Source organism: Grammomys surdaster, unplaced genomic scaffold (genome assembly GCF_004785775.1).
Source record: "Grammomys surdaster isolate TR1022 unplaced genomic scaffold, NIH_TR_1.0 139, whole genome shotgun sequence".
Lineage (NCBI taxonomy): Eukaryota > Metazoa > Chordata > Mammalia > Rodentia > Muridae > Grammomys > Grammomys surdaster.
The window spans coordinates 10,282,742-10,310,541 of record NW_021604597.1 but is presented as its reverse complement, the minus strand read 5'-3'; the positions used below and the strand labels follow the sequence as shown (position 1 = coordinate 10,310,541).

The following is a 27,800-nucleotide window of genomic DNA, read 5'->3' as shown; positions in this document are numbered from 1 at the left end:
CCCTAGAAATCTCAGCTTGTATTCAAGCTGAGAAATACAGTGTATCTTCTTAATTATACTGTAATTAACAGAATGTCTCACTTATACGTAATTCTATATTATATATATTGTATAAAATAAGCTAGATTTTGGGAAATGAGCCTTTTTTGTCCAAGATACTACACATGTGATTATATCTGAATCTATAATAAGATTGACTTCCTTTAGTTCTAAAGGAAATTTAAAAATATAAAATTGCCAATATTTCCAAGCAAAAGAATTTGTAAATAAATATACAAATGTCCCCAAAACCTAAACAAAAATCACTAGACATAGCAATTTGTGCTGTGTTTGTCTGTGCAGCCCTAGGAAGAAGCAACCCAAGGATTCCTAACCACAAACACAACAGGAGGGCCATGGAACTGCATGAGGCCTTAGGTACCCCATCGGGCAGTCTGAACAATGTATCTCAAGAGGGTACCTATCATCTCATCCTGGAATATTTTAATGAAATATTTCAGCTAGCTCATGTATGTGATGTAGCTGATTCTAGGTGTAAACTGCCAGTTTTCAGAAATGAACTATACAAAAAGTTTTGTTTCCCAGTAACACCTAATATGATTATAATGTATTAATTTGCTAAGTCTAAAATAAACTATCACATTCTATAATATCACAGAAATGTGATACTCTAAATACTGTCACCCAACGTGCTTGTGCTAGATCCCTGATGCACATACCTAGCCATTCATTTACTAATTTATTAATAAATTGTCATATATATATATATATATATATATATATATATATATATAATTTCCAGTGTTCTCAAAATAAAACTGTGTAAGAAAGAAAAGGAGAGATTAGTGTGTGTTTTGGTAATTAATTTCAAAGTATAAGATAAAAAAGTTTAAAGACTTACAAAATAACATAAGGATATTTGCGTAGTAAATTTCTAACCAACTAAGTGAGCTATTAGTATTTTACCCTTAGATCTCTGTGCACAGGAGTATGTGTATGTGACCAAACTAAAAACGAGCTGAAATCATAGTTGCATGACTCAGCACTAAATAGGAATACTAGGGGATGACTAAGCAGTAAATTCAACACCAAGGAACTTAGGGCTACTTCAGCTTCAGCATTCGAACAAGAATAATTTTAGCTATGCATAATTAATATGAAGAGCACATTTTAAGAGCTCTAGAATTAACAAATTTTAACTGTCTACTTTGCAAACTAAAGGTTAAAAATGTCAAAATTGAGTCATTTCATAAAATTGTGGAATCTTGAAGGCAAAGGGGTCTTACAGCAGGAGAGCATCATAACACAGCTTGACAAACATACAACAGTGTTGAGGAAAGAGAAAAAAAGAGAATATTTAAATTCCAAATAGCATAAACATCAAAAATATATAAAGCATGTCTGTCTCAGTAAGCTCAAGTTTTCATTTTTAAAGGAAAGCTACGTAAGAAAACTGAATGTGTCTTCCCGGTTGACTACCTTACCATGCACCCTCTCTATGACTAACAGCTAACCTGCGCTGCAGGTATTTGCCTGCTTTAACAGTAGAACCCTGTGTAGATCATAACAAATGCATTCAAGAGCAAACCCACGCCCTTACCTGGTGGGAGAAATGCTGTATGCTGCTGTAACTGCATGTTGGCTAGAGCCTGTTGGTATTGGAAAATACCAGTGTTAAAGACTGCGGTGGCACCGTTGGTTTTTTCAAGAGCAGGCCTCTTTGGCAATGGGGGAAGTACAGCTTGAGGAATTCCCTGTTTAGTGAATAGTATAAAAACAAATACCAGTAAAAAGAGAAAAAGAAAAAAGAATAATCAGTCGTAGGCTAAACCTGTTAGGGAGCACGAGCAAGCAAGCAGCAGAACACTTAACTACCCGGGGGGAAAATCCAGTTGACAAAACCAGTTAAAGAAATTAAGCAAGGTAAAAGCTTTAAAGGAAGCATTATTTTGTCCACAACAAAAGCCCACTAGTAACGAGAGCACATGTTATAATGAGTCAGGTGTTTCATGTCCCATAATGCTTCGGGCTTTCTGTGAGAAGCCATCTATTTGGGAAGAAGGAAAGCTGCGGTGGGAGCCCCATGAGGACTGCCAAGTAGAAGCACTGTTAATAGTTAACTGTACAGTGACTGCTGGGTCCTGCCAGCTTTGCCCTCCCCAGTCTGCTGACACATGCAAATGTCCCAGAGCATGCAAACTCTTCTTAAATACTGAACTATATATGTTAAAAAGAAAAGGATTCTATCACTAAAGCCATGCTAACCACACAGGTACATAAATATAGAGTAAAAACCACACTTTATTGTCCTCCGAGTATTTCATTAGAATGTTTTACAATGTAGTTAAACTGAATGTGGGCTGATGGGATTCCAGTCTTTCATTGTACCATATCCATCTATGTACGCATTTTATGTCTTTCTGCTCAGTTTTCAGGAAACCACACTCAGTTTTTCATTGTACTTAACCACTTTAAACAGGAAAAGGATTATATATATTTTAATCGGTTAAAAACAACAACAAAAAGAAACCAAACCGAAACCAAAACCAAAACTAAAACAACAAAAACAAAAAACCTGTATCTACAATAAAGCTACATGCCAAGCTAAAAGGTGAAAGGTCATAGTACCAGGTCAAAGGTTGCCTCGAGGGGTCGCTTCAGTGATTTGACAGCCGACTGAGTCTTAATTAGCAGGCAGCGAGCACATGATGGCAATGGGCCAGTGGGGTTCAAGCGCATTAACATAAACAGCAAGCAGAGGTGCATCATGGGGGCAGCAGTGCATTTTGGGTAGGTGAGAAAAAACAAATAAAAAAACAAATCATCGGAATGCCATATACAACGAATAACAAGACTAAGCATGCACAATAAAGGCACTATTGAGTTGTTATTGGAGGATAATTCCTCTTTGTAGTTAATTTCAAACAATATTTTAAAGAAAAAAAAGGGGAGGGTGGTGAAAGAAAGAGAAAAGGAGAGGGTCTGCCTTCTGTATTTTTGCTCAAGTATCCATAAACAAACACAGAAAAGACCTCTCTCATGATCATCTTACTGTGCCATGACAATGATTTTTGTATGAGTGTTTAAAGAGTAAGCTATATATTTATATAAAAAATAAGGGAAAGCATTAAAACAGCTAAGCCAAGAAGAAATGGACTCCTTAAACTCAGCTAGTAGGTCACATTGAAGGTTATCTCAAGTAAACCACTTAGTATCTATCCTAAAGGATCCTTATTTATTTATTTTTAAAAGACTCCTTGAGTGCTGCTGCTTTTCTCTTCCCTGTATAACAGCTTTAGTCAAGATTTGGCACTTTAATAATCATGTTTCTGCCACAGTAGGACTTCATACTATCTAGACAGAGGACCATTCAAAATGTTGCAGCTAATTTAAAAACAATTTTGCTGAAGCTATTCTCCTAAATAGTTTCAGGTGAAGTTATTGAAAGCAAGATGAATGTGAAGAAGAGCCTTGATGTGGAGAAGAACACACTCAAGGAGAGCCGACTTGACAGTGTACAGAGTGTACAGAGACTGGAAACGGCAGTGTTGTTAAATCAGAAAGGAGACAAGTGGTCCTTTATGAAGCAAGAATTTCAGAAACCCTACATCCAGAATGAGACAGAGTCTTAGGGGTTAGGCTAAGAGGAGGAGCAAGCTGAACCATTTGAGGAGTTACCCTCACTTCTGTGAATGGTAGCTTCTTTATGCATTGTGTGGGATACCTGAACAAACATATCTTCAGCAAAACGTAAGAAAGAGGTTAATAGATGAATAGCTTGCAGGAGAGAAATTGTTCACTATCTTTCCTGACTGCTGACAGGAGGGCACTGCTGTCTCCACTCACCATGGCAGCTGCAGTAGCTGCAGCCTGAGCTGCTGCAGCCTGGTTGACCTGGTATTGGGCAGCCTTGATCTTGGCTTGCAGGTGTGCAGGAGGATGGAAGTATTTGCACTTTTCCCGAGAGCATCTCCCCTTGATGTAATCCATGCAGACAGTGACTGTGTTGTCATTGGTATCAATCATTGTGCTGTCAGCAGGATGAGCAAACCGACAGTCGTTCTCTCCTCTGTTGCAATTGCCACGCTGGTACTCTCGACACACCTATGAGGTCATTAAATGTACAGGATTCAGTCATCATGAGCAAGTGGGTCCTATCTGAAAGCGGTAATCAAACTCTCCAAATTGGTGACCAAGTTTATATATGGAGGGAAAGGCCAAACTAGAGCAATGCTGTGGCATAATTCAGCAGTGCTTAGTATTTGAATACTAGCAACTTTCCAGTGGAATGTCTTTGGGGAAGAAAATATGTTCACGGTGAATGGAAAGCATATAATAAAGCATCTATCCAGTATTCTGTTGGTGTACTTATTAATTAGAGAGGGGAAAAATCTGGACTTTATAGCGAGGAGAGCCAGCAGACACCATTCTCACCAAGTAAACACATAAAGAATGACACAGGGACACAACTCTGTTGATGTGATCTAAAATGAACACACTACATCACAGTATTTGTATCACTCCCTATTGTTAAAACTGAGGAATATCAGACAAACTGATTTGGAGGCATTTTATAAAATAATCAAACATTCTTTCAAAGTGCTGTGGCCATTACAATGAGAAAGATTAAGTCACTGTCATAGAGTGGAGATCATGGAGCCAGAGAAGGGATGCTGGCAGGACAGTTGCTTACATCTGCTTCAGGAGCCCATGAGATACTGCACCATTTGACACCCTGAGCTTGATTCCTGAAACCACACAGTTGGAGGACAGAACTTATTCCTGTAAATAACCCTTTGATCTCAACATACACAGTAGGACATACATGTATGCATGTGACCAGACACAAGGACAAATGAAAAATAAATGTAATAAAAATTTAAATTAAATCTGATTTGGGTATACAGATCATGTAATTTATAGGAAACAAAAGTTAATTTTTTTGACTTATAAGTGGTACTGAAGTTATTTAAGATTAAGACTTAGTTTAGTGAATATCGGGCAAGAACTTTCAGTTATATACTTTTAACTTGGATAAAACAAAATAGTTACAAGTAAAAAACAAAACATTCTAGCTTGAGATCATTTCTACCCAAAATGTTACAAATTCCCTTGGCAACTGTAGAAAGTGGGTGGAGAGAGCCACTCATTTGTGTTACTGTGTACTTGCTTTATATCTGCTAATTTCACTATGCAGATCCCTGGGAAGAGGTAAAATGGATTCTTTCTTTTTTGAGTTGAAGTTTCCAGTCTCTCCTTTGGGAGTTAGATCTTTGGACCACCAGAGGGCAATCTAAATCACTGAGTGACCTTAATATGGTTTGTACTCTAGCTTCAAACCTCAAATTTTTATAACACATCCTTCAAAGACACAGTTTTCATACTTCATGGATGCCCTCTCAAACCCCCAAACGAGGCAAATGCAAACACTGGACACTCTGTTTCTTAGTTAAGAAGAACAAGATGCTATGATTTTAAAAGTATGAATAAAAATGACCACATTTAAACCTAGCTCCTATGATATTAATATTCTATTATTGTAGAAAGTGGTTCATATTAAGAACTTGGGTTTGGCTACATATTGAAAGGCATGTTGTAAATGAATACTGGAAACCTTAACCTCCCTAAAGACCTACATTCTACAGCACAGCAGCAGCCTAACTCAGCTATTGCCCTTACTTAGTTTATTCAATTTTTAAGTATACTGACTAACTAAAAAATATAGATGATTTAGAAAGTTATAAAGTATTGTTTTTATTAATATATTCACCTTCTTGTGCAGAACAAATAAAACTCATGAGTAACTAAGAGTTCAAAATTGAGAAAGCAACTGTGGACAAGTTGTTTCAAAACAATCCCCCTTTCTAGCTGAGTACCAAAGGAAGTTGTGGGATCTTCCAAACACAGGGACCAGGAGCCTGTTCCAAACTATGACCTAGTTTCTGGGGCCTGGAAAGGAGATACCCTGAATAAAAATGCATTACAATGCAGTGAATGTACCTCCTCATAAAATACAGTTTGTGTTAAATCTATATCATGTTGTTAACAGAAAGGTTACCTTTCTGTTTAAGCCAATCTGTCACTATGGCTTTATCTAACATGAACTCAGACAAATCCAGCTGTGCTCTCCAGTTGGTTCTCCATAGTCCCCTTTCTTAAGTCTGACGAAGAGTGAGCTGAAAGCAGAACACAACAGTATGTGTCACTTTTGCCACTCTGGCAGGAGGACTTATGGCCTAAAGATGGTGCATTTGTGAGGTCTGTTTGTGCATGTATGGTCTCCATAGGACTGCTTGACTACAATTTACACTTTACTCTTGTGGAATGCACACAGGGAGAGTTGTACAAATAGTTAACCAGAGCTGATAAATAAGAATCTGCCCAGAAAGGCACTGGGAAGCCTCTCCTAAGATTTTAGAGTCGATTGGTCATTTTTGCTGCAGTTTTGAAATGAGTTTAGGAAAAGGGTGTAGGAGAAAGCTTCTTGAGAAAGTTTAACTACTGAAAGGCTGCAGAGAAAGTCTGGCAGATGCCAGATGGACTCTGAAGTATTGGAGCCTGAATAAAGACAACTTTAAAATACATTTTCTCTTAAAAGTTACCACCAGTAGAATGGGGTCTATCTGCTGACTGCTAAATATAGAGTTGGTCTGTTTCTTTTTCTGAAAAACTGAGGCAATTTTAGTCTGAGTTTACCAACTTCATTAAAACAAGATGGTAAATTAAGATTAAAAAATTTTTCAACATATTTATTGTCATAATTTAAAACAGGATGAAAACTTAAGAAATTTACCAGCAAACAGACAAAATTAAAAAAAAATCCAAGCAATATTCTCACTCTATTTTCCTTTTGTGCAGTTTTATATTCGCACAAATTTTTACATGGCTGTGATCACGGTACAACTTGATACCATTTCCAGAAAGCAACGCCTTAACAGTTTCAACATTTTCATTTTTCTATACAATGTCCAAGTCATCATTTCTGATCATCTCAGATATCAAACACTGCACATACTATGGGTAACTCTTAAGTGGATCTAATGATTATTTCCATTGTTTTCATATTATGAATAATTTTGCAAAGGAATTATGACATTGGGCATTTTGGGTAATTTTCTAATATGAATATGTAGAAGTAAAATTTGGGGGTCAAAAATTTTAAGTATTTCCTGTAGTTTGACTTTTGTAAACCTAAATTAAAATGATCAGATACATTAGACCATACATAAAATCAGATTCAATCAAAAAAGACTTCTGTGAACATTAAATAGGTTATTCGAACAGTGTAACAGGAAATGGATAGAAGTTGCTTTTAGTATAAAATGTACCTATAAATTCTACTTCTTATAAAACTTGTGTGGGATAATTATAAACTTTAAATAGTCAATAGGAAAAAGCTGACAATTTCCAAAGAAATGTAAATATAGAATGCTAAATATTTTGGTTAAATAAATAGGTTAATAGTAACAAGTCACAAAGAAGATGGAGTTTGAAACTTTGGAATTATTTCAGGTCCTTTTTACTGATTAAAGATTCAAAATAAAAAGACATTCAGAAAATGAATACAGCATCAACAGCAATTAAAACATAAATACTAATTAGTGTAAAGAAAACTGCATTCAAATTTATTTAATATAAGTAGCTCCATTGCTTAGTCTTTACTTTAAAAAATGTAACAAACATATTTCAAAATAATAGGAAGATTCCCATATCTCATTAGATGGTGATAGTTGGGGCTCCTGAGGAAAGCCATGCCAATGCCAGAACTCTTTTAAGCAGGACAGTTATTGCACAGCTTTCAGAAGAGATCCTTTAGAGGGCACATGTTTATTTTCACCACATCTGTGTAATAAACTCAGCAATATTTAGAGAATAACACTGAAAAGCAGGAATGGAAAAATAATCATAATGATGGCCAGGGACTTGGTTGACCTTAATATTCTGGGACTTCAACAGTCCCAAGGACTTCATTTCTATTAAGCTTATTATCCCATGTTAGCTTTAAGAGTCATTCCTGGTGGTGAAATCTCTGAGGTGGCACACACCTTTAGCCCTTACACCTTGGGACACAGGCAGGCACATCTCTAAGTGTAAAGCCTACCGTGTTTACACTCTGAGCTGCAGAGAAACCAGGGAAATACAGTGAAACTTCATCTCAAAAATAAATACAAAAAGAAAAGAAAAAAGAAAAAGTAATTCTTGAAAATCAGTAATTTGATTATGACTCTGATTTTTATTCTAAAAAAAAATAAGAAAAAAAAAAGAAACTGCTTGTATTTTCAATAAATGAATTAAGTTCTCTAAATTTAAAATTCTGGTGAACCACATGGACCAGTCATAGTTATGTTTATAATTATATTCCTAAGCTCGTTTCAGTTGGATAAATTTTCAATGGATAAATTTTGATTCATTTTTCTAAAAAAAACAAACAATCAGAGAAGCTGCTTATTTATTTCAATATCTTGCAGGATTTCCGTTAAGATCCAGTGGGCTTTTTTTTTTAATTTATAATATCATTATCTTTTAGTCCAGAAGGCACAACATACCTATATTATTATTATTCATACTGTGTGTGCAATATATATATCATCATTATCTTTTAGTTCAGAAAAAAATAAGAAACTGCTTGTATTTTCAATTAATAAATTAAGTTCTCTAAATTTAAAATACCTATATTCATACTGTGTGTGCAATATACATCATTATATTGTGTACATGTATACATTTGTCATTTAACTACATGTGTTGAAAAGTCAACTATGAGTGTGTAGGACTGACCAACAAAAGAAGTATTAAGCACATTTCAGGCTTTCTGTCACTCTAGGAAAGGCTGCACAAATCTAAAAGAACAAGAAAACAGGTACAGTATTAAAGTCATCAACATGTTAAAGTCTATAGCTCTAGAGAAATTTTATTACTCTTTTGAAAATAACTGTAAGTAAAGAGAAATTTAAACACTAAGTTAAAAATTAGTGAAATAGTAGGAAATGAGTAGTCAAGCCAAAGTTAGTAATTACCTTATACTAAAATAAATAGCAAGTTAAAAACCTTTTGGGCAAACTTAATTATAAAAATTAATAACTGACAAGGAAATAATATTAAATATTTAAAAGAGTCATGAGTATATTTTGAAAAGATTATATAGCTTATCTATGATTTAAAAATTGTACACTTTCTTTAATTTTTTTAGTGACATTAAAGTATTAGATAAGAAGTAGCAATGTATCCTCTACAGAAATACAAACTAAAAAGAACTGACCAATAAGCTTTTCCTGTTAAAAGCATTTGTTTGATCCTAGAAATCACACACACACACACACACACACACACACACACACACACACACCAAGAAAAAAGTTGATGCTTTTTAAATCTTTAGTGAATATAGTTTTTTATTTTTAACTAAGTGTCTGTGTGTGGGTTTGTGCACATGAATGCAGTGCTCACAGAGGCTGTAAAGGACACCAGAGCCCTTGGACTTGGATTTTCAGGCAGTTGTGAGCCATCACACATGGGTGCTGGGAACAGAAACCTAGATCTCTGGAAGAACAGTGAAAGTGCTTAACTGGAGAACCATCAATAGTTGGGGAAGCTTTAGTTTTAATATAAGACTAAATTCATTAACCTCACTAAAATACCAATCTAGATATTCTTGTTTCTTCTATTTGGCTTTCAAATGCTACTTTTTGTCCAAGTCATTGGAAGTATATTAAAATTTGCCTATATGTAAAGGCAAATATGTAAATCTGTATATGTAGATGCTTGTGTTTCAGTAAGATAGAAACTTGTATTATGATTACTTTAAAAAAATAATACTTTCACAGAACAAAAGTTGTTTATTTTAAAACAAGCCCCACTGGAAAACAGGAGAAGGTAAGACGTTTGCTCAGCTTCTTTGGAACGCTTAACATGTTCTTTTCACAGAGGCCGATGATACAAAATGGTGCATTTAATTAACCAAGTAGCTATCTAATATCTTAGTAAGTCTTTGAACTATACAGGCACTGAGGTATATTTGGTTACTCCTGGGCAGTATGAACTACTTTATACTTTAATAAGTGTCACAAAATCTAAAATCTTTCAGTAACTTAGAAATACGTGCAACAGTGTGTTAATAGAAGTACATTTTCAGTCCATTCACTCATAACTACGCTTGAAGAAGTGGTGAAAAGTTGGGAGTTACACAGCAAGTACTTTGAAGACTATTTTCCTTTGTAATCACTTGTCTAATAAGTGAAAATAATTCCTGAAACCCACCACTGACCTACAAAGTCTACATGGATGAGGCCCCCACACTACTATCCCAAGTGATCCTAGTCCCCATGATGTCTAGACTATTCTGCACCATGTCCAAAAGTAAAATCAAGATAACACGTTTAGTAGCTGGAATGATTAAGACCTAAACATGCCCCCAAGAGGAATGTTAACAAGTGTTTAAACTATTCCTTTATATTATCATGACTTATGTCATGATCTTACCCTAAAATCTCCATGCAAGAATGTATCTTTCCGTGACGAGTTAATTTATTAGCATATTGATGGGTTGACATTTAAAGTTACAGGGCAGCAGTTATGAGTTTTGATATCCTCATGAGGGCCCTTTTTTGCCCTTGGTAATAGACAACAGGTAAAGGGCTTCACAGATACTCACAATACCATTAGCTTGAAGAACATGCAGTCTAGTTCTCTACTAGATGTGGAATAAATGTGTTCATGCATTATTTTGCACCATGAAAAATGACTGTGATTCTTTACAGGAAGTCAATAATTTCTATTACTATCAATGCTTTGTACTGAAACACAGTCGTGACCTAAAGCTCAACAATTTCTCATATTTTCACACAGTGTAATAATTTTTTAAAATACTCTTTTGGGCATTAAATTAATACTTGGACATAACAGAAAGGATCCCAAGTTCACAAAACAGAATTTTAGGAGCATCTTTTTAGTGACTAACAAATTTGTCTCACTTTAAGAGAAAACCAGTCTGAGCTTTATAGTACAGAACATAAAATCTTCATAATAATATCCAACAGTGAGTGGATGAGCATACTGATACAGAACCTGTGTATCTGTGATGTACACTATATATGCACAGACATTTAAAAAATAAGTTGATACTTATTGAAGCTCCTGTTAAAAGTCAACACATGATTTAAATGCTCTATGACATTAAATATAAATCAGGCAAATCCTCAAATTTTACAAATCAGCTACATGAAGCTTGTCTGACAAATCAAGCTTATGTAGTTAACTACCTTAGAAGCAATGTTTCCTGGGTTCCTACTTTCCAACTTCAAACCTCTGTACCCCTTTTGGTACTGTCAGTGCTAGGTCTTCTAAGTGATCACACACAAATTAGAAGCATCTAAAATCTCTTTATTGTGTGACAAATTGTAGAAATGGAGGAAAAGATGGAACAAGAAGAACAAAGCCAAGATCCTAGCTGATTTAGACCAATTTTACTTCAGAAGAAAATCAAAATTCAATTTAAGATGGAATGTGGCTTTAATCTCTAAATAACCAGAGTGTCAACCTTGAGAAAAGAATTATGGACACATCTTTTATGTCTTTCACCCTCCAGTGCTCCAAGGAGCACCAGAGTTGTGTGCATGTATGCACGTTCGTGCGTGTGTGTGTGTGTGTGCGCGTGTGTGTAAGCTCTGGAATCATACTACAGAGCAGAAAGAGGCACATGCATGCTTCCCCATTTCAGGCCCCAACTGTGACTGTGACAATGACTCAGATCCTGTCAACAGAAGGGAAGGCAGCCCACTGCTATCAGGAATGCACATAATGCAGGAGAGATTGTCCTAGCAGTAGCAAAGGCAAATGACAAAACACAAAAACAGGTCTTCACGGAAAGGAAAACAAAATCACAAAATACAACTATAAAAAAAAAACTATCAAAACTTTCAAGGGAATGAACAGAGTTTTGAGCATTTAGTTCAGCTTTAAGTCCATTCTCTTAATGTTTTGAATAACATTTCCTATTAATAATTAATATGTTGACATTCCTCTCAAACTATTTGAGTCCCATTAGTCAATTAACAGCTATGCATTAAGAATCCTGAGTTTTCTTTAGGAAAGATCAGGGGAAGAAAATTGTTTCAAATGCTGCCCTATTTCATTTGCAGACAGCATTTGTTAGAGAATTACTATACTTTGGTAATAAGAAGCCAAATAGCATAGTGTATCTCTGTAGCAAGGACAGGCTCTCTCCCATCTCTTTCTCTGCTCTGACTCCTCTGTAACACAATGGTACTAACAGCATCTTTACCATCAAATTGTTCTAAGGATAAGAGATGTGATGGCTATATCTGGCATATCCTGACCAAAAAAAAGCTGCTTTCTAATACTTTCAATAAACTTTAATGAATATATAAGATATCTTATTATATTTCAGATAACCTGGGAAGCTATTAGACTCAGTGCCCTTCAAATATACCCTATGTTGCTTCCCTCATAATTAGTACATACAGGCCATCTCAGCCCGACTCCTTCCTAAGCAGACAGACAGGACAGGCGCCTCAGTGTGGGTTTTTACTTAATAGGTCATTTTCATACAGAAACTGTTTACCAAGCCTGTTAATTCATACCATGCTAAAATTCTGAACAGTAATTTCAAACTTGAACCACATCTCTAGTTTCCTTTTCAGTCAGCAACAGTCAAGTGTGCACATCTGCTCATTCTCCACCACAAGACTATGATAATCAAGTGACAGCCTACTAAAAAACGCTTTTATCAGGGCGCATTTCATAAAACCACCTGTCTCAATTGAAGTACTTCAGAGCTTACGACAACATCTGCAGAGTTTTGGAATACTTCATGCTCAGTAGCCAATGAGTTCAGTGTTTACAAGATCCTCTGGACATCAATCATTTGTTCATTCCAATAGTCATTATATTGTATTGATCACTACAATACAATAAATATTCAAGAAACAACTGTTCTGTGCCATTTTTTTCTAATTCTTTGAGGTGTGAACATTAGCACCATGTGCATGATTTTAAGGATGTTGAGACAAAGGGAAGTAACAGACACCCTGATCCCAGATCCAAGCCCTCACCTAAGAACCTAGACATGGATGTTGTCGGTTTTTGTAACTGTTATATTAACCAAAACAGCATAACTATATCCTAAGAAAATTACACAAATACTGAAACAAGTCATGTTCTTTCAGTTTGTAAAGTCATTCTGGCCATAAACACTTGAAGAAGTGTAATAGAAACTATGAAGGTCCAACTCTTCATCCTACCTCCAGTCTGTCTGTCCGCATTAACTTCTGTGCAGCAGCTGCAGCAGCTGCTGGCACTGGAACTCCAGGATTTCCCGTGACCAACATTGGTGCAGTCGGCAAGATCTCTGCTGGAACCAGGCTTGGGGAAACTGGCCCCAGGTAAGGATTAAAGGCTGCTGATGCATTGGTGGCTAAGCTTGGTGCAACTGAAAACATTGGCTGGAAATTAAAACAAAAAGCAAAATTTAATGGCAAGCCTCAATTCCAAATTGATACTCTACTTATATAATTATCATTTACTCTCCATCTATCATTCATTCTTCCTTCCTTTATTTCTATTTAATCCTGACTTTAATTCAGTATAAAACGATTTTAGAATACAGACATTTGCTAGGTCATTGTTTTTCCTAAAATCTAGCAGGCAGACTATGCATTAACACTTCCAGAGGGTTTTTGAAGCTTGGCATCTAGAATACTTGTGGTTTAACGTCTTAAATATCTCAGTACAGACACTTGTTTGTGGTCACTCAGTCTCCACCTTTGTGACTCAATCCTAGAAACATGTCTGAGATACGTACGCACTGTGTAACTGCTGTGTTAGATATAGCCAAAAGGTCTGTTCTCAACTGTTACCAGGTTACAAGGGCCTATCATCTTAGCAGACACAGAAGTCCCAGGGGATCACTGAGTCCTATAGCCAACACATTTACCAAATCTTGTGGGCTGTGAGAAGTGATGATTACACTGTCTTTTGAGCACAGAAGAGATAGCATTTGGCCTAGTCACTTGATGTGGATTTCTCAGAAGAAAGGCTCAATGTTCTAGAAGCCCAACCCATACTTGTGAGGCACTCAGGAATGGAAATTAACCTTTTCCAGAAAGAGAAAAGTCTGGAATGTGAAGACTGACAGGACATTTCCCAGGAAATGCCACAGAATTATTACAAAACTACGCCCAGCATCATGGGATGGGCTGTCAGTAGGCAGGACACACTGGGGTGTGCTACTGCATTCAATAGAGAGAAGCCAGGGATCTACTATGTGTAAATGACATTCTTTAATATGAAAGTGTAAGGTCCCAAAGGACTATGCCATGGTTGAGCATGCATTCTACATGACAGCTCTGCATTGTGTATTCATTTCTACTAAGAAGAATATGAAAGATAGACTATTTAATACATACATTGATTCACTGGGAAGAATTTATAACATAGCATAGCTCACACTGATATATTCAAGCTAAAATAACTAGTCCTCCAAGCATGTGGTTTTGAACACCACACTTAGTTACTGTGACAGGTTTATAGCCCTTGTCTATTGATGTAGCCTAGAATAAGTCTTTTGTCTCCAAATCCCAAACCTATTCCATTGCAAAGCAGCTGCCCTCAGGCAATACAAAGTTTCTAAGCATTACACTAGTAACAACAATGATCCAAAGGTAAAACTGGGCCTAGTGGCATCTGTCTCTCAACAAAACCCTGAACCGCAGCTGACTTCAGGCTTTTGTCTGTGTGTGTGTGTGTGTGTGTGTACTAGAGCCCAGGGCAGCACCAAGGTCAGTCCTGCATGGTGATCACGAATTAAACTCCAACTTCTGTCCAAGAATATTCTAGCCAAATTTTTATTCTGTTGAACACAGTCACACACAGACACAGGGTACGGAATCCCAGACCAGATAGAAGAATTGTCACAAATTTAGCAGAGTTCTAAAAGATTGAAAGCTAATTAATATCCTTCTTCTTTGCATTCATGGCTGTAATGAAAATGAGTTTCCAGAAAGTCCATTTGATACTTATACTTCAGAAAGTTACTGAAATGTGTATGTCACTGTACAGTATAGGAATTACTTAGGCAAGTGCATTCATAAAGTCATTCAGGATGAAGAAATTGTTCTTTGACTTGACACAATAATGGCAATATGCCAACAAAACTCAGTCTCATTAAATCTCACCGAATAAAATACAGCGAAAGCCTACATATAGACAGAACATAGGTGTCACAAATTATGAGCACCTTGTCTCTGAGTAACTACTAGTTACTCAGAGTGGATCCTAATCCTTAGGAAAGCCTGTGACCATGGCTACTCCTGCATTACCAGAGATGACCTGCAGAGGGCTCATAATATTTGAAAATGGTAGCCCCCAGTTTCTCTGAAGTAAGGATTGACTAATGTCTGACTATGTATCTGGTGTATTTGATACTGAGTGCATCCTTGCAGCAGGGACTTATAGATATCTTTGTTTCAAAAAAGCATAATGAAGGTTGGTTTAACATTGTCTTTCCAAGGACATTTTCCTGTTTCTAATTCTGGGTCTGTTTATATATCACTTGTTTGTTTTAAATAAGTCATTCTGCTTACATTATGGTTATCAGGCTCCATTATATCTGAATATATTATTCAATTTCACATTACCATCCTAGTTAACTACACAAACATGATTATTACTAGTAATTCCCTATCCTGGCATGCCACACTCTGATAAGTGCTTTACTTATGTTTAATTTCTACTATAAGGCTTTCCTTCCTTTGACCTCTCTAGGGGGTGTGGGGTGTCAGGAGAGTAGAAGATATATCTTAGTTTCCTTCTAGGTTCCCACCACACAAAACAGTGTCTGGTATACTGTAGGCATTAAATGAATGAGCTCCCAATTTGTCAGGGGATACCATTATGTTTATTTTCTAAATAAGATGCTCACAAATGTTCCATGTCTGTAATTATAAATGAATGGATGGAATGTCAGAGATTGGGCATATCGGACTCTGACTCCAGTCTGGTTTGAAGTCTGGTTCTCATATAATCGCCAAGGGTGAATTAAAATTACCTAGAGGAGTTTTAAAATGTGATTCCCATGCCTCCTTGTCTGAATTCCCAGGAAAGTTATCTAGGTGGCAGTAATTTTGAAAGGCTGATTCCATTTCTTTCTTATTGGACACAAGGTTTCTAAGGAGGCAAGTTTCTTGGTGTTTGTTGTCTTCCTATCAGTATTCACGTGTTTCTGTCCATCCTGACTGCCCTCAGGCTACCCGTCTAATCCTAGATGTGCTTCAGGAACCAGAACACTGTCTCTTGCCGCCTTCCCTGTGGAACCACACTGCTACCCTCTGTTGCATAAAGCTTGCCCTCATTGAATATAGCACTGATCCTGAGGGCATTCATGTTTCCTCCGTTCCTACTATCTGGCAACTGGCACTGTACCTACCTCTCCAATTACTGTATAACATAGTCATTACAGATTTGCTAGCCGATTTTTCTTTGCCAGCAAAAGTAGCAAATACAGTATATATTTTCTAATATATATAATAATATATATTTCTAATAATATATATCTAGATGCTAATGATATTTAATTATATATCCTTTTTCCATCTCAGAATTTAGTTGTTAGTTTATAATGAATATTAAAAAGCTGATTTTTTTCTAATTTTTGTATAAATATTGCATCTTAACTATTACAACTATTATTCTATAACATTGCAAATATCACAAAGTTGTTTATTTTAAAATGGTGAAAATAGTGTTTGATTTTATTAAATAGAAGGGATATATATCCATATATATATATATATATGGATATATATCTATGTCCAAAATTTATCATTTTGAAATTTATGGAACAGAAATTTTACAAGTCAGATTTTCTTAGAGTGTGGGCATGTGTTCACATATATACTTAGTAGATATATGTGTTCACATATATGCTATGTATGTATACATGTGTATGTTCAGTAGAATATATGCATGTATATGTGTGCATGCTTAGTTGAATGTACATATATATACACATATGTGTTTAGAAGAATGTGTGTACATGTTGTACACTTAGAATGTGCACATATGTATGTTTAGTAGAATGTCTGCATGTGTATATGTGTATGCTTGGTAGAATGTGCACGTGCAAACATGCACGCTTAGTAGAATGTTTGCATATGTATATACATGTATGCTTCAATTAAACTTATAAAAAGTGGAAAGCCAAGCTCTTTTAAAATAGTAGGACATCCCAAGCATGGGCAACTGTTTCTAGGCAAGCACTATTTTTTCAACAGATACAACGCTAGTTTTAGTGAGCCATTGTTTTGAACATAGACAGCACTGAGAGCTAACAGGAAGCATCAATAAATCCACATTTAAGTTTTGATTAAGGATGTAGCATTTGGCTAGAATAGAGGAAAGGCTGTTGTGACTCTACTTGTAGCTTGTGAATGAGAAGAGGAAGGAATACATTTTTTACTCTGCTTCACTGTATCCATTGATCCAGTTTTATTGAAACAAACATTTAAATAGTGAAGTTTCATTTAAGACCGGCTCACTATAAAGGCTTCAAATGAGCACAGGTCTATTCTTACAGTTCAGGGACTGTTCACAAACTTGAAAATTCAGACTGACTGATGTAGAAATATTTTTCTAGAGACACTATAGAATGAACTGGCCTTATTGTCATGAGGTGGATAACAAGACAATAAAGCACAGAAAGCACTGTCAAATTCTAGGTGGTCTGGGAGTCTGACATAATAACTTCAGAGCATTCTTCATCCACTGCCAAGAAACCCTGGGAATATGAAAGAGTGGCAAAGTCAAGGGGACAAGAGAAATTAAGACTCGAACTGAATCTAAAAACTCTGAACTGCTCACACACACGCACGCATCGGATTCATTAAATGCCTGGGATTTCTACATAGATTACACGTCTCAAGGTGCTGTTGTGCACCTGAGGAGCAGCTGCTCCAGAAACTGGACAGTCCCTGTTAACCCAGGTCCCAAGTAACCAGGAAGGGGCACACGAACGGAACTCCTGACCTCATGCTGAGTTCTCGGTACCCACTGTCTACACAGATCTCTGTGCAATGCAGAGAGCTTAGAGGAACAGAGTTTCTAAGGAACATCATCCTGGGGATTAAAGAAATACACCAGGAGCTTCCAGGTTGTCATCCAGCAGATGCAGTTCGGGGTGAGTTTGAGTGCATGTAAATTTCTCATTACCATGATGTAGCACTTATGAAGGAATATAGAAAGTTTTCTTTAGTTTTGAAGACTAATTATAATCTTACTTATCCTCAAAGATCATCTATGATAAAGATAAAAATATTCACTTATACTTCCATTAGAATTCTTAATGCCAAGAAGAATTAATATAAAAAATTCTGTATTTTATTGTATGAACTTTCATGAATTAGACATACAAAGAAATTCCATTTCTTATATCCAACTCCTTTTTATTACTAATCTTATGAAATGGGAATGATGTTTATATAATTACAAAGACATTCTAGACAATATATTTCATATTTTATCTCCATGAAAATCAAAAAGCTTAAACAGCCAAAGATCCAAAGTAGTTAGATAGCCCATTTACTGTATGTTTTTACCATATGAGGTCTATATCTGGCCTGGCTGGATTAAAATGAGCTGTGTAACCTAAGCCACATAATTAACCTTTCTGAACCTCTGTCTTAATCTTTGAACTCGATATAACATTACCTAGGTGACAGGAAAGTTGTGAGAATGGCATATACAGAACATGCTGCATACAACAGATGCCTCAAACTGCTATATTTGTCTCAAAAATGTCACTCCTTTTTAATTGGCATACTGGATGAGAATCTAATGAAAGCACAAAGGACTCCTATGAATTCCTGCATTATCCAAGCTAGTGTCATGTCATGGTCTGGTGGTACGGCGACTGTTGTTAACAATCACCTCACTTGCCTTGGAAACACTGATGACAACTGTTGGCCATCGTAGCCCACTTCTGGCTTGTGCCCTGGCTCTGAGTTACAATTCTTTCCATCTTCAGGGCAGATAAATCATTATGAACCTCTGTCTGGTTTATGGATGTCTAGGCAAATCCTTCTTTCCTTCTTTTTCTGTCTGTCAGTTATGAACCTCTTGTATAAATAGGTACACAATGCTGGATGTGTAGAAGTTTAGTTTGCTCTCATTTCACTACCTCTCCTGTCCTGTATATTAAGTTTGGTGCTAAATTGGTTGGCCCCTGCGATCTTTGTCTGTCCTCACAGGCTCTGATACTGTGGATCAGCTCACAGAAAGCTATACTCCTGCCTGATCTGTGTCCATGCTCTACCATGTCCTCAAACAGTGTGTGTTCAGAGTCCTTCTCTATGTTAGTGACAGGGAAGCTTATGGCTCACTTTTATTTTCTACTGGCAGTTCAAATTGTTATGGCCATCCCATTTATTTCTGGATCCCTGTGTTATCCTCATCAAAATCAGGCTGACTCTAAAGAGGATCAGAGAGTCTCAGGTGGGATTTAGTTGGCAAATTTCCTAGATTAAAGCCTTCCCTACAGTCATCACAGTAAAATATGCTTTAGGTTTGAATAATTGAAGTGATTTCAATACTTATTACAAACACATCGTCCTAAATAGAGACTTTTCAACTCTGGTTTCACAGTACCTTTGTAGAGGGTAATTTCCATTGAACTGTAATGATGTGAGAAAGAAATAAACGTAATGCCTGTGCTTATAACTAAAACAGATAATTACTTTGTTTACACAGAAAAAAAGTTAACAGAAGTACGAGGAATCTAAGTACGGATGGCTTCAGAGATCTGTGATTTAGTGACTACATAAACACATATGTCACTAGAATTTCAAAGAGAATAAAGATCTTTGACAGATTGTCCAAGGCTAAGAATATATGACCTTGGATCAGCCATGAGAGCAAGATTTAAGGACAAGGTCAGGAGATGGGTCAAGACTTCACAGAGATCTAACTTCTCAGGGCCGAGTTGGAGACTATCCTCCTTCATCCCAGACCTATACTTGCCTGACTCAGAGGTGCTCTGGGTCACAGAGAGCACAGACTGTCAGTAAGTATGATTTACAGGTTTAAGTGGAAAAAAGGACCTCACATCAAGGAGAGGTAACACTAAAGTAGAAATTGTTCTAGATCTTTGAAACCATACATGAGGGCCAAGTGCAAGAGAGATTTTTAGAACTGAATTTTCTGTAAGAAAAAATGATTATACAAAACATTCTTAACCAAATGAAAATATTTATGTTACCACCATAAAGACATATAGAATAAGGAGATGCCATAAAAATAAAAATATCACATTTCAACTGAGCCCCCATAATGTCATAAAATAAAAATCATATTAAAATGATAGAGAATTAATTATAATATTCTCTCACCTCGACTGTACAGTATTGATAATTGGTATCACTGCCGGTGTAATATGGGGATCCCTCCCACCTCGAAATGCAATCCCCCCCTCTTTTTTGGAATGATTGTTGCATTAAGTTCTAAGAGAGAATAATAATTACATTGAGTTCAGGTGTTAAAATGTATTAGGAAAAAAAATCAGTTAGCACACATGCTACAATTAACAAACTGGAAAAACATGTGTTCTCATGACCTTATAACAGTTCATAATATGTTAGCGATAAATTAATCAGACATATTCTGATCACTATAAATTTTATCACATATAAAAATAATTTAGGATTTTTGTACAATAATTAACATAAACACCATTTTAACAAAACATTACTATTACATAAATAAGATTAAAGCCATTTACCACATGCACATCAAAAATCTAAACATTTAAATATGTATGCGTATTCATAAACAAGTTACCAACACACATGGCTAGGAAAATATTAAGTACCTATGATCACTCATAGCTATTTCAAAGGCCCTTGGGGTTCTGTCGTTTTGACTACTTCTCTTCTGATGAGACTTCTAAACAATGCTTATGTCACACCACTGTGAAAAACTGCCTAGCATTTGTGACTACAAAGTAATTTCAAGTTAAGTTTTCGACAGTCTCCTTTTTGAGAAAGAAAACAACAGGGATTCTCTTCAAGGAGAGGAGAAAGGAAGAAATAGCCTCAAAAATAATGACCAACATTTATCATTTCAATTTTCATTTTTATTTTTAAGAAAAATATCATTATCACCTTTAAAGGAAATTTGGAATGTATTTTAACTAAACTGAGTTTGATGGCTACTTTAATAAACAGCAGGTAAGAGCTGCAAGTTAAGTGATTAACTTTTTAGAGAGCTTCAGCAGAAGCAATGCTAGACTGTAATCGCCACACTTCTTTGACATGAAGGTAAATAACCTCACAGGGTGAAAACACTCAGCAACTGCCACCACTGCCTATGCTTGCATACAGTCACTGTTTCAGGACAGACACGGAACACTTGGCCACACAGACAAGGATGGGGTTGAAAGTAAGCTCACCACGGGCTGCAATGGGGCACCGGGCATCATGGCATTGGCTAACTGCATTTGCTGGGCCAGCATGGCCATGTTCTTCTGCTGAATCAAGTTATTCCGCCCATTTATCTCCAATTGTGTTTTTAAGTGTGGGGGTGGATGAAGATATTTGCAGTTCTCTCTGGAGCAACGACCCTAAAAAAGAAAAGAAGCAAGAACCATTGTTAAATAAAATAAAATTAGTAAATTGTAGAAATGATATGAAAACAAGCCATCTAAATCTATGAGCTTTTTCCACAATTTATCATTCACAGCATTTTTACACATGAAGAAAAAGTAATGAATTCAAAGACATTTAAAAACGTTTAAAAGCTCAATGAAGTTTCTTCATCTAATAATGTCAGTGTTACTGTTTCCAGTTTAAAAGTTTACTGATTTAAAAGTAAGCCTAAAACACAGATGTCAAGTAAAGAACCTTGAATGCTGGCTACAACATCTTCGTTAACATCGTGAAGTCTCGGGAATCAAAATGCATGAAAACGTGCATCACTGGTGTTTTATCTCTACTTAGTCTGAACAAACGAGCTTAGTGAACCCACAGAACATCATTTCTCCAGGAAAATGGCTCCAAAGGGACCTCAGAGCAAATCAAATGAGAACTGCTACAAAGCCCCAGATATTGAAAATTCCAAGGCTAAAAAGAGAGCTACCTGGTTCTCACAGCAGTAGAGGTTTAAAGGATAGATACTGGTTAGACAGGAGCTTTTAGCCTTTCAAATATTGTCCCATGACCCCAAACTACGAAAACAGTCAGACTTGGTATCCTCATCCTGCAAAGAACTGACAATGAGAAAGGCAGAAACAGATAGATCCCTAAAGCATAATAACTATGTGTATATAATAAGTATGTGTATATCCTGGATGACTCAGAAGCCCTTATTAAAGTCTATAATATGCCAGACTGTGGGAACTACTTCATTCATACTGACTAACACACATTAGTCAATCTCAACAACTACACTGAAAATGTTTTCACCAGAGAATCTAAGCAGATCTGCTTGTACCTTCATAGGATACCACAGATTAAGCTATACATAACCTTCTTTATTTTTTTCTATAGAAAAGTAAATTCTGTTTAATTTTACTTTGAATAAATTAGAAAACTGATGTTTACAATAAAACTGTAACTATTTAAGCCAAATGCTCTATTTAGCGTCTCATACTTTCAGATGTTTTAGGACAGGTCTCTATACAGTGTTAATAAGGACATCGCCTGTGAGTTTAGGACTGTGAACACTCTACATTTTCTTTTCTCATTTGCAGGTCCAATGGAAACTCCACTCCCCAAATTCTACCCTCTACCAAAGGAGCCATTCCTCGCCGCTGTCAGAAGGCACACATGGATCTTTGGTGCCTATCAGCGCACTAAAACAAGTGCTGGCCTCTTGACTCTCTCAGTAGCACAAATACCTGTGTCTTTTCAAAGCTTTTCTGACTCCAGTCTTTACCCTAAACTTCTCCAGACCACGGCTTTCCCTCCCCCTCCACCTACCTCCTGACCTTCCTCTTCTTTCCCCATAGAATCCTGCCATTTTGGCCACACACCCTCTTTGCTCTCTGTCTTTTGTCTCTCTCTTGTTTTCCTCTCTTGGCCTCCTTTATCCACACCATTTGCCCTCCTCTCTGGCTCCTGACCCACCTCACCAACAACTCTAGTCTGCTGGCCATGTTCACTCTACTACTACTTTCTCTCCCTGCTCTGGACTCTTCCAGATGCCTCTGGTTACACCCTCTCTTATATTACTCTAAATGCCTTCCCTCAACCGTATACCAGAGTGGTCATGTCCTGATGCCTGAAGCCCCAGTTTATAGAGTCATCAGCTGTGGAAACTGCATAAGACACTAAGGTTATAAACACATTCCCCCACAAAGCTTAAAGGCGTATCAGAGGAAGTAGACGGGATGTGATTTCTACTTTATCTGCTATGCTAGGTACGGCTGTGGATAGGTCCATAGATAGACCCATGCTTCATAAAATGGCTTATTCCAAGTCAAATAACCATGCTTGATATATGTTGTACTCACAGGAACATTGTTAGCTTAAAAGGATCTCAGTGAAAAACAACCTCAAAAAGAACTTAGCCCCACAAGATAAACCACACACAAATCAATTTGAAGTCATATGACTGGACAAAATAAATAATCTCCTAAGTGCTACAGTTGACAGAGTTCCCAGGCTGAGCTCTCCCAGAGACATAATGCTTATTTCAATATAAAGAAGAACTTGGCTGTACTACAGTAGTTCTCAGTCTGTGATCCCCTTGGGGGTCACCTAAGACCATCGGAAAACACAGATGTTTACATTATGATTCATAACAGTAGCCAAATTACAGTTACGGAGTTATGGATGGGGTCATCGTCACTGCAACATGAGAAACCGTCTTAAAGGGTTGCAGTGTGAGGAAAAATGAGAACCACAGTTCTAACATAATTTCCAGTTCTCGATACTTCCATATTGCATTTTTCCCCGCAGCTGGATTGAGGTATATACAAGAAGGGTTCATCAACCCAATGGTTCAGTCACAGTCAGTTCACTCTGGTCAGGTGCTTTAGCTCTACCAACGGCACAGACATAGCCTGGGACTAGACGAACACTAATAGTTGTTTTTCTCAATGTCCCTCTCAGTCCCTTCCTGACCATACAGCGCCCCTCAAACTTTTTGTTTTTTAACATTTTTTTTTTATTATTACTATATGCTATAGCATTCTTATGGAGGCCAAAGAACAACTTGTGGGGGGGTCAGTTCTCTCCTTCCATCACATGGGTTCTGGGGATAAAAATCGTGTTGTTAAACTTGACGGCAAGCACCTTTACTGGCTGATTCATTTTGCTGGCCCATCTGTCTTGAAATTTAGAAGCTTAGACATATGGCTTCCATTCTACATTTACTGTATCTACTACTTGAGGGAGAGGGGAAAATGTATCACTTGACTATGTTTATCTGTTGCATAATTATATTGTCATGGGCCTCAATTTCAAAAAGCTGTGAATACCTTTTGAACAAGACATTCCTACACATCCTGTGACTTTTCTTGGGAACACTTGAACAAACATCCACTCATTCCAGATAGAGAAATGGCAGACTAAAGTAACAATTCCACCAGAGTTGAAGTTGCCAAATCAATGTATTTACTGGGGTTTCTCACAGAACAATGATTGAGGGTTATTTTCTCATGTCTGTGCCCACAAGTTAGGGCCAGGGATGTGAGTTTTAATAAGGAGTTAGATAGTTCTGGCATAGCAGAAAACACTACAGAAGATGTTTTGTGTGAAGCCATAGGAATTTGCATTGATGCGCACAGGGAAAGTAACTGTAACCCATGGCAGGGATATTTCATAAACTCCAGTTTTTAGAGAGTTTAAAACAGATTTCATGCTAACTGCACTGATGAATGATTGTGGCTCTACAAACAAAAAGATCAAGAATAAATTGGAATAAACATCCCATTCTAGAGTATTACTTAAAAGTCTAGAAACACAAAACAACTAAAACTCTCCAACCAGTAGCATAAGTTCCTTTGAGAATTATGGTAAAGCCACAGCCAGTGTGATGGGTCCCTGTCCATCTTCCCGCCATCATCTACCTTATGCCCTATCCTTTACTTAGGAAGCAGCTGCACAGAGAGTGGATACTGTTCCTTATAACATGTTCAAAGATGAATTGTACTATTTTCATTCTCATGCTAAGGAACATAGATTATAAACAAAATTTAATATCAATATTAAACTATGCTGACCTAATAATGCTTTCCCCCCCCCAGAGGCCAGACAATAATTTAACTTCCTCATACACCTTTGAACACAGACACACAGTGCACTCACACATGCACTCAAGCATGCACATATCTGCACACGAGTGAGCATACACACACACACACACACAGTAGAAGGCAGATTGTGAAGGCCAGGAGAGCCATGTACACATTCATTTGTGTTTATATTTGGCACCATAATATGTAGAAAAAGACACTAAACTATAAGCCTAAAGTCAAATTTGTAGAAGTTATTCTTCTCAAATATTTAGATATGTTACCTCAGAACAAATTGAATTGGGGTGTAGGGGTGTATGTGTGTGTATGTGTGTGTGTGTGTGTGTAGGTTTCCAGTGTCTTTACATTACTTGCTCTTTGTTTCATTGAACCTGGGGGATAGTGACTAGCCAGACTGGCTGTCCAGGCAGCTGCTGGGATTCTCTATTCCCATCTCCCAAGACTGCCATCACATGTAAGCACAGCCATGCCTAGCTTCTCATGTGGAGCTGATGGTTCAAACTCAGGTCCTCATGTTTGTCCTGCAGGCCCTGTGAGCCAGGTTCCCAGTCTGTAAAACATATTTTTATTTTGTTTTATAAGCAAATGGAGTTGTACACGTCTTGTAACGGTACAAAGATGGCTTTAGAGTGGCATTGGTACTTGCTTGAGTGACTTAATGGAAATCAGTGAACTCTATGTGGCCATCTCTTCTTTTCACAATGACCATAGCAGACTGCCCCTGTAATAAGGGAAGCCTAGAAGAGCTTGGGCCAGCTTTACACATGGTGACTGGCATAGTGGGCATCTAATAACACTGATTATTTTCTCTCTTTCCTTAAATTTTTAAAATAAGAAGAAGCAAAACAGTCCAATTAAGCCCTGTGTCTTTAAAAAGTACTAAAAATAATACAGGGCAATGCACACCAATCATCAATAATGAAGGCACTGTTCCTTTCTTAATCACTACCCACCAAAGAAAAACTCCTTGTTAATCCTTTTATTAGTATGAGAGTTTTGTGCTTTGCATTTGTTGCTTCTGATGCAAACTTATTTTAACAGTTCACTGACTGAAAACAACAGTGGTGATCCTGACTTTAAGGATAAGCTCATTTAGCTTTAAAAATTGCAACAAACTTTTTTTTTTCTGAAACAACTGACATTTTACAGTTAAGCTATGAATTTAGTCTTCAAAATAAATATGTGGCTCATTGTTTGACCTTAGGATTTAGGAAAACACATTTTTCTATGGATGTGTAAATGTAGTGACTCCATGAAGAAAATGTATAGGTGTGATCCAGGAGACATGCACATTAAGAGGAGAGATAGAGAATACGGTAAGTGCCAAGCAGTCAACAAGACAGAAAGCATAAAACTGAGTGAACCAAGGGATAGCAACTGAGAAAACTGAAAATGCTATTTCTGAGATATTTATAATGTTTATTTTAAAAACCTATTAATGATTGAAAATAAAACAGTACATTAGTTTGAAGGCAGGTAAATTTAATAATACAAAAAGGTTAAAATTATATCTTCAATGGATTTTACTTAACCTGAAATAAAAGGATTACTATGACCTGTATAATCAGAATCTAAAAAGACATACTACCATGCTGCCAAATGATAACAATGGGAAGGATGAAATTGTCCAGTCAGATCTGGGTGGACTCTAGAACGAGAGGCAATGAACAAACGGTAGGGGTGCCACCTCAGAGGCTCGTCCCAGCTTCTTTTGGCATCACTGGATTTTCAGTCAGGATCCTCAAACTAGAACCATTTATTTCAGTGGTTAAAACAAACTAGTATTTACTTTTAGGACAGCAGACACATGCATGTTTTTGAAGTACTTTCTTGGCCATAAAATCTGACTGTGAAACGGACAGCTTCCTATTGACACACCTTAACAGTTTTTTTTTTAGCTGATATATATTTTCCCAAAATAAGATTATTAATGTCACTGGTCACCACAACTTGTGACTTCTCACTTCTAAGAAATGTTTTCTTATGAATCCTCCTTATTGTCTAGTTATTCATAATATATTATGTGACATTAATATAGCTTAATTTTTATTTTTAATTGCCTATATATGTGCACGGTGTGCATCTGGGGCCATGGATCCCTTGGGATTACAATTACAGATGATTTTGCGTCATCATGTGCATACTGAGAACTGAACCTTGGCCCTCAGAAAGCACAGATTTGTTTATAACTGCTGAGCCACTGTTGCATCCCCTAATATATATAATTCTAAGTTCTACCATTTACTGGTAGGAGATTTATAACAGTCTATATGATTTACTGTAAGAAAAATATATTTTGTCCAAACCTTCCAACACCATATATAAATCCTTCAATTTCTTTTTAAAAGATGAATGTGCATTCAATTAACACTACAAATCATTTTATGTGATTTTGCAAGTCTAGAGGAAATAAAATCAATGTAACTAAAGCAGATTGCATCGAAGTTCCTAAGTAAGTATTTCTTTATAGCTTACTTGCTCCAATGGGGGGCTTTTCTAATTTTGCAAGAGTACCTGCACCCTAAAAAGACATTCTAGT

The 27,800-nt window shown here is 36.7% G+C and overlaps 1 protein-coding gene across 25 annotated transcripts in view; it reads right to left on the bottom strand.

Moving 5' to 3' along the window:
* The window catches only part of Mbnl1 (muscleblind like splicing regulator 1), a 172,996-nt gene that overhangs the window by 12,931 nt on the left and 132,265 nt on the right, over window positions 1-27,800 (bottom strand). For 11 of the 25 annotated variants that reach the window (XM_028763517.1, XM_028763500.1, XM_028763508.1 and 8 more), the window contains 6 exons: window positions 21,455-21,625; window positions 20,397-20,507; window positions 13,260-13,460; window positions 3,847-4,104; window positions 2,629-2,682; window positions 1,601-1,754 (listed from right to left, as the gene is read on the bottom strand). In XM_028763517.1, coding sequence (XP_028619350.1) covers window positions 1,601-1,754; window positions 2,629-2,682; window positions 3,847-4,104; window positions 13,260-13,460; window positions 20,397-20,507; window positions 21,455-21,523 — 847 coding nt within the window. In that variant the 5' untranslated portion in view covers window positions 21,524-21,625. The remainder of the gene's footprint in view (window positions 1-1,600; window positions 1,755-2,628; window positions 2,683-3,846; window positions 4,105-13,259; window positions 13,461-20,396; window positions 20,508-21,454; window positions 21,626-27,800) is intronic. The other 14 variants (XM_028763511.1, XM_028763522.1, XM_028763514.1 and 11 more) reach the window with 3 other exon arrangements.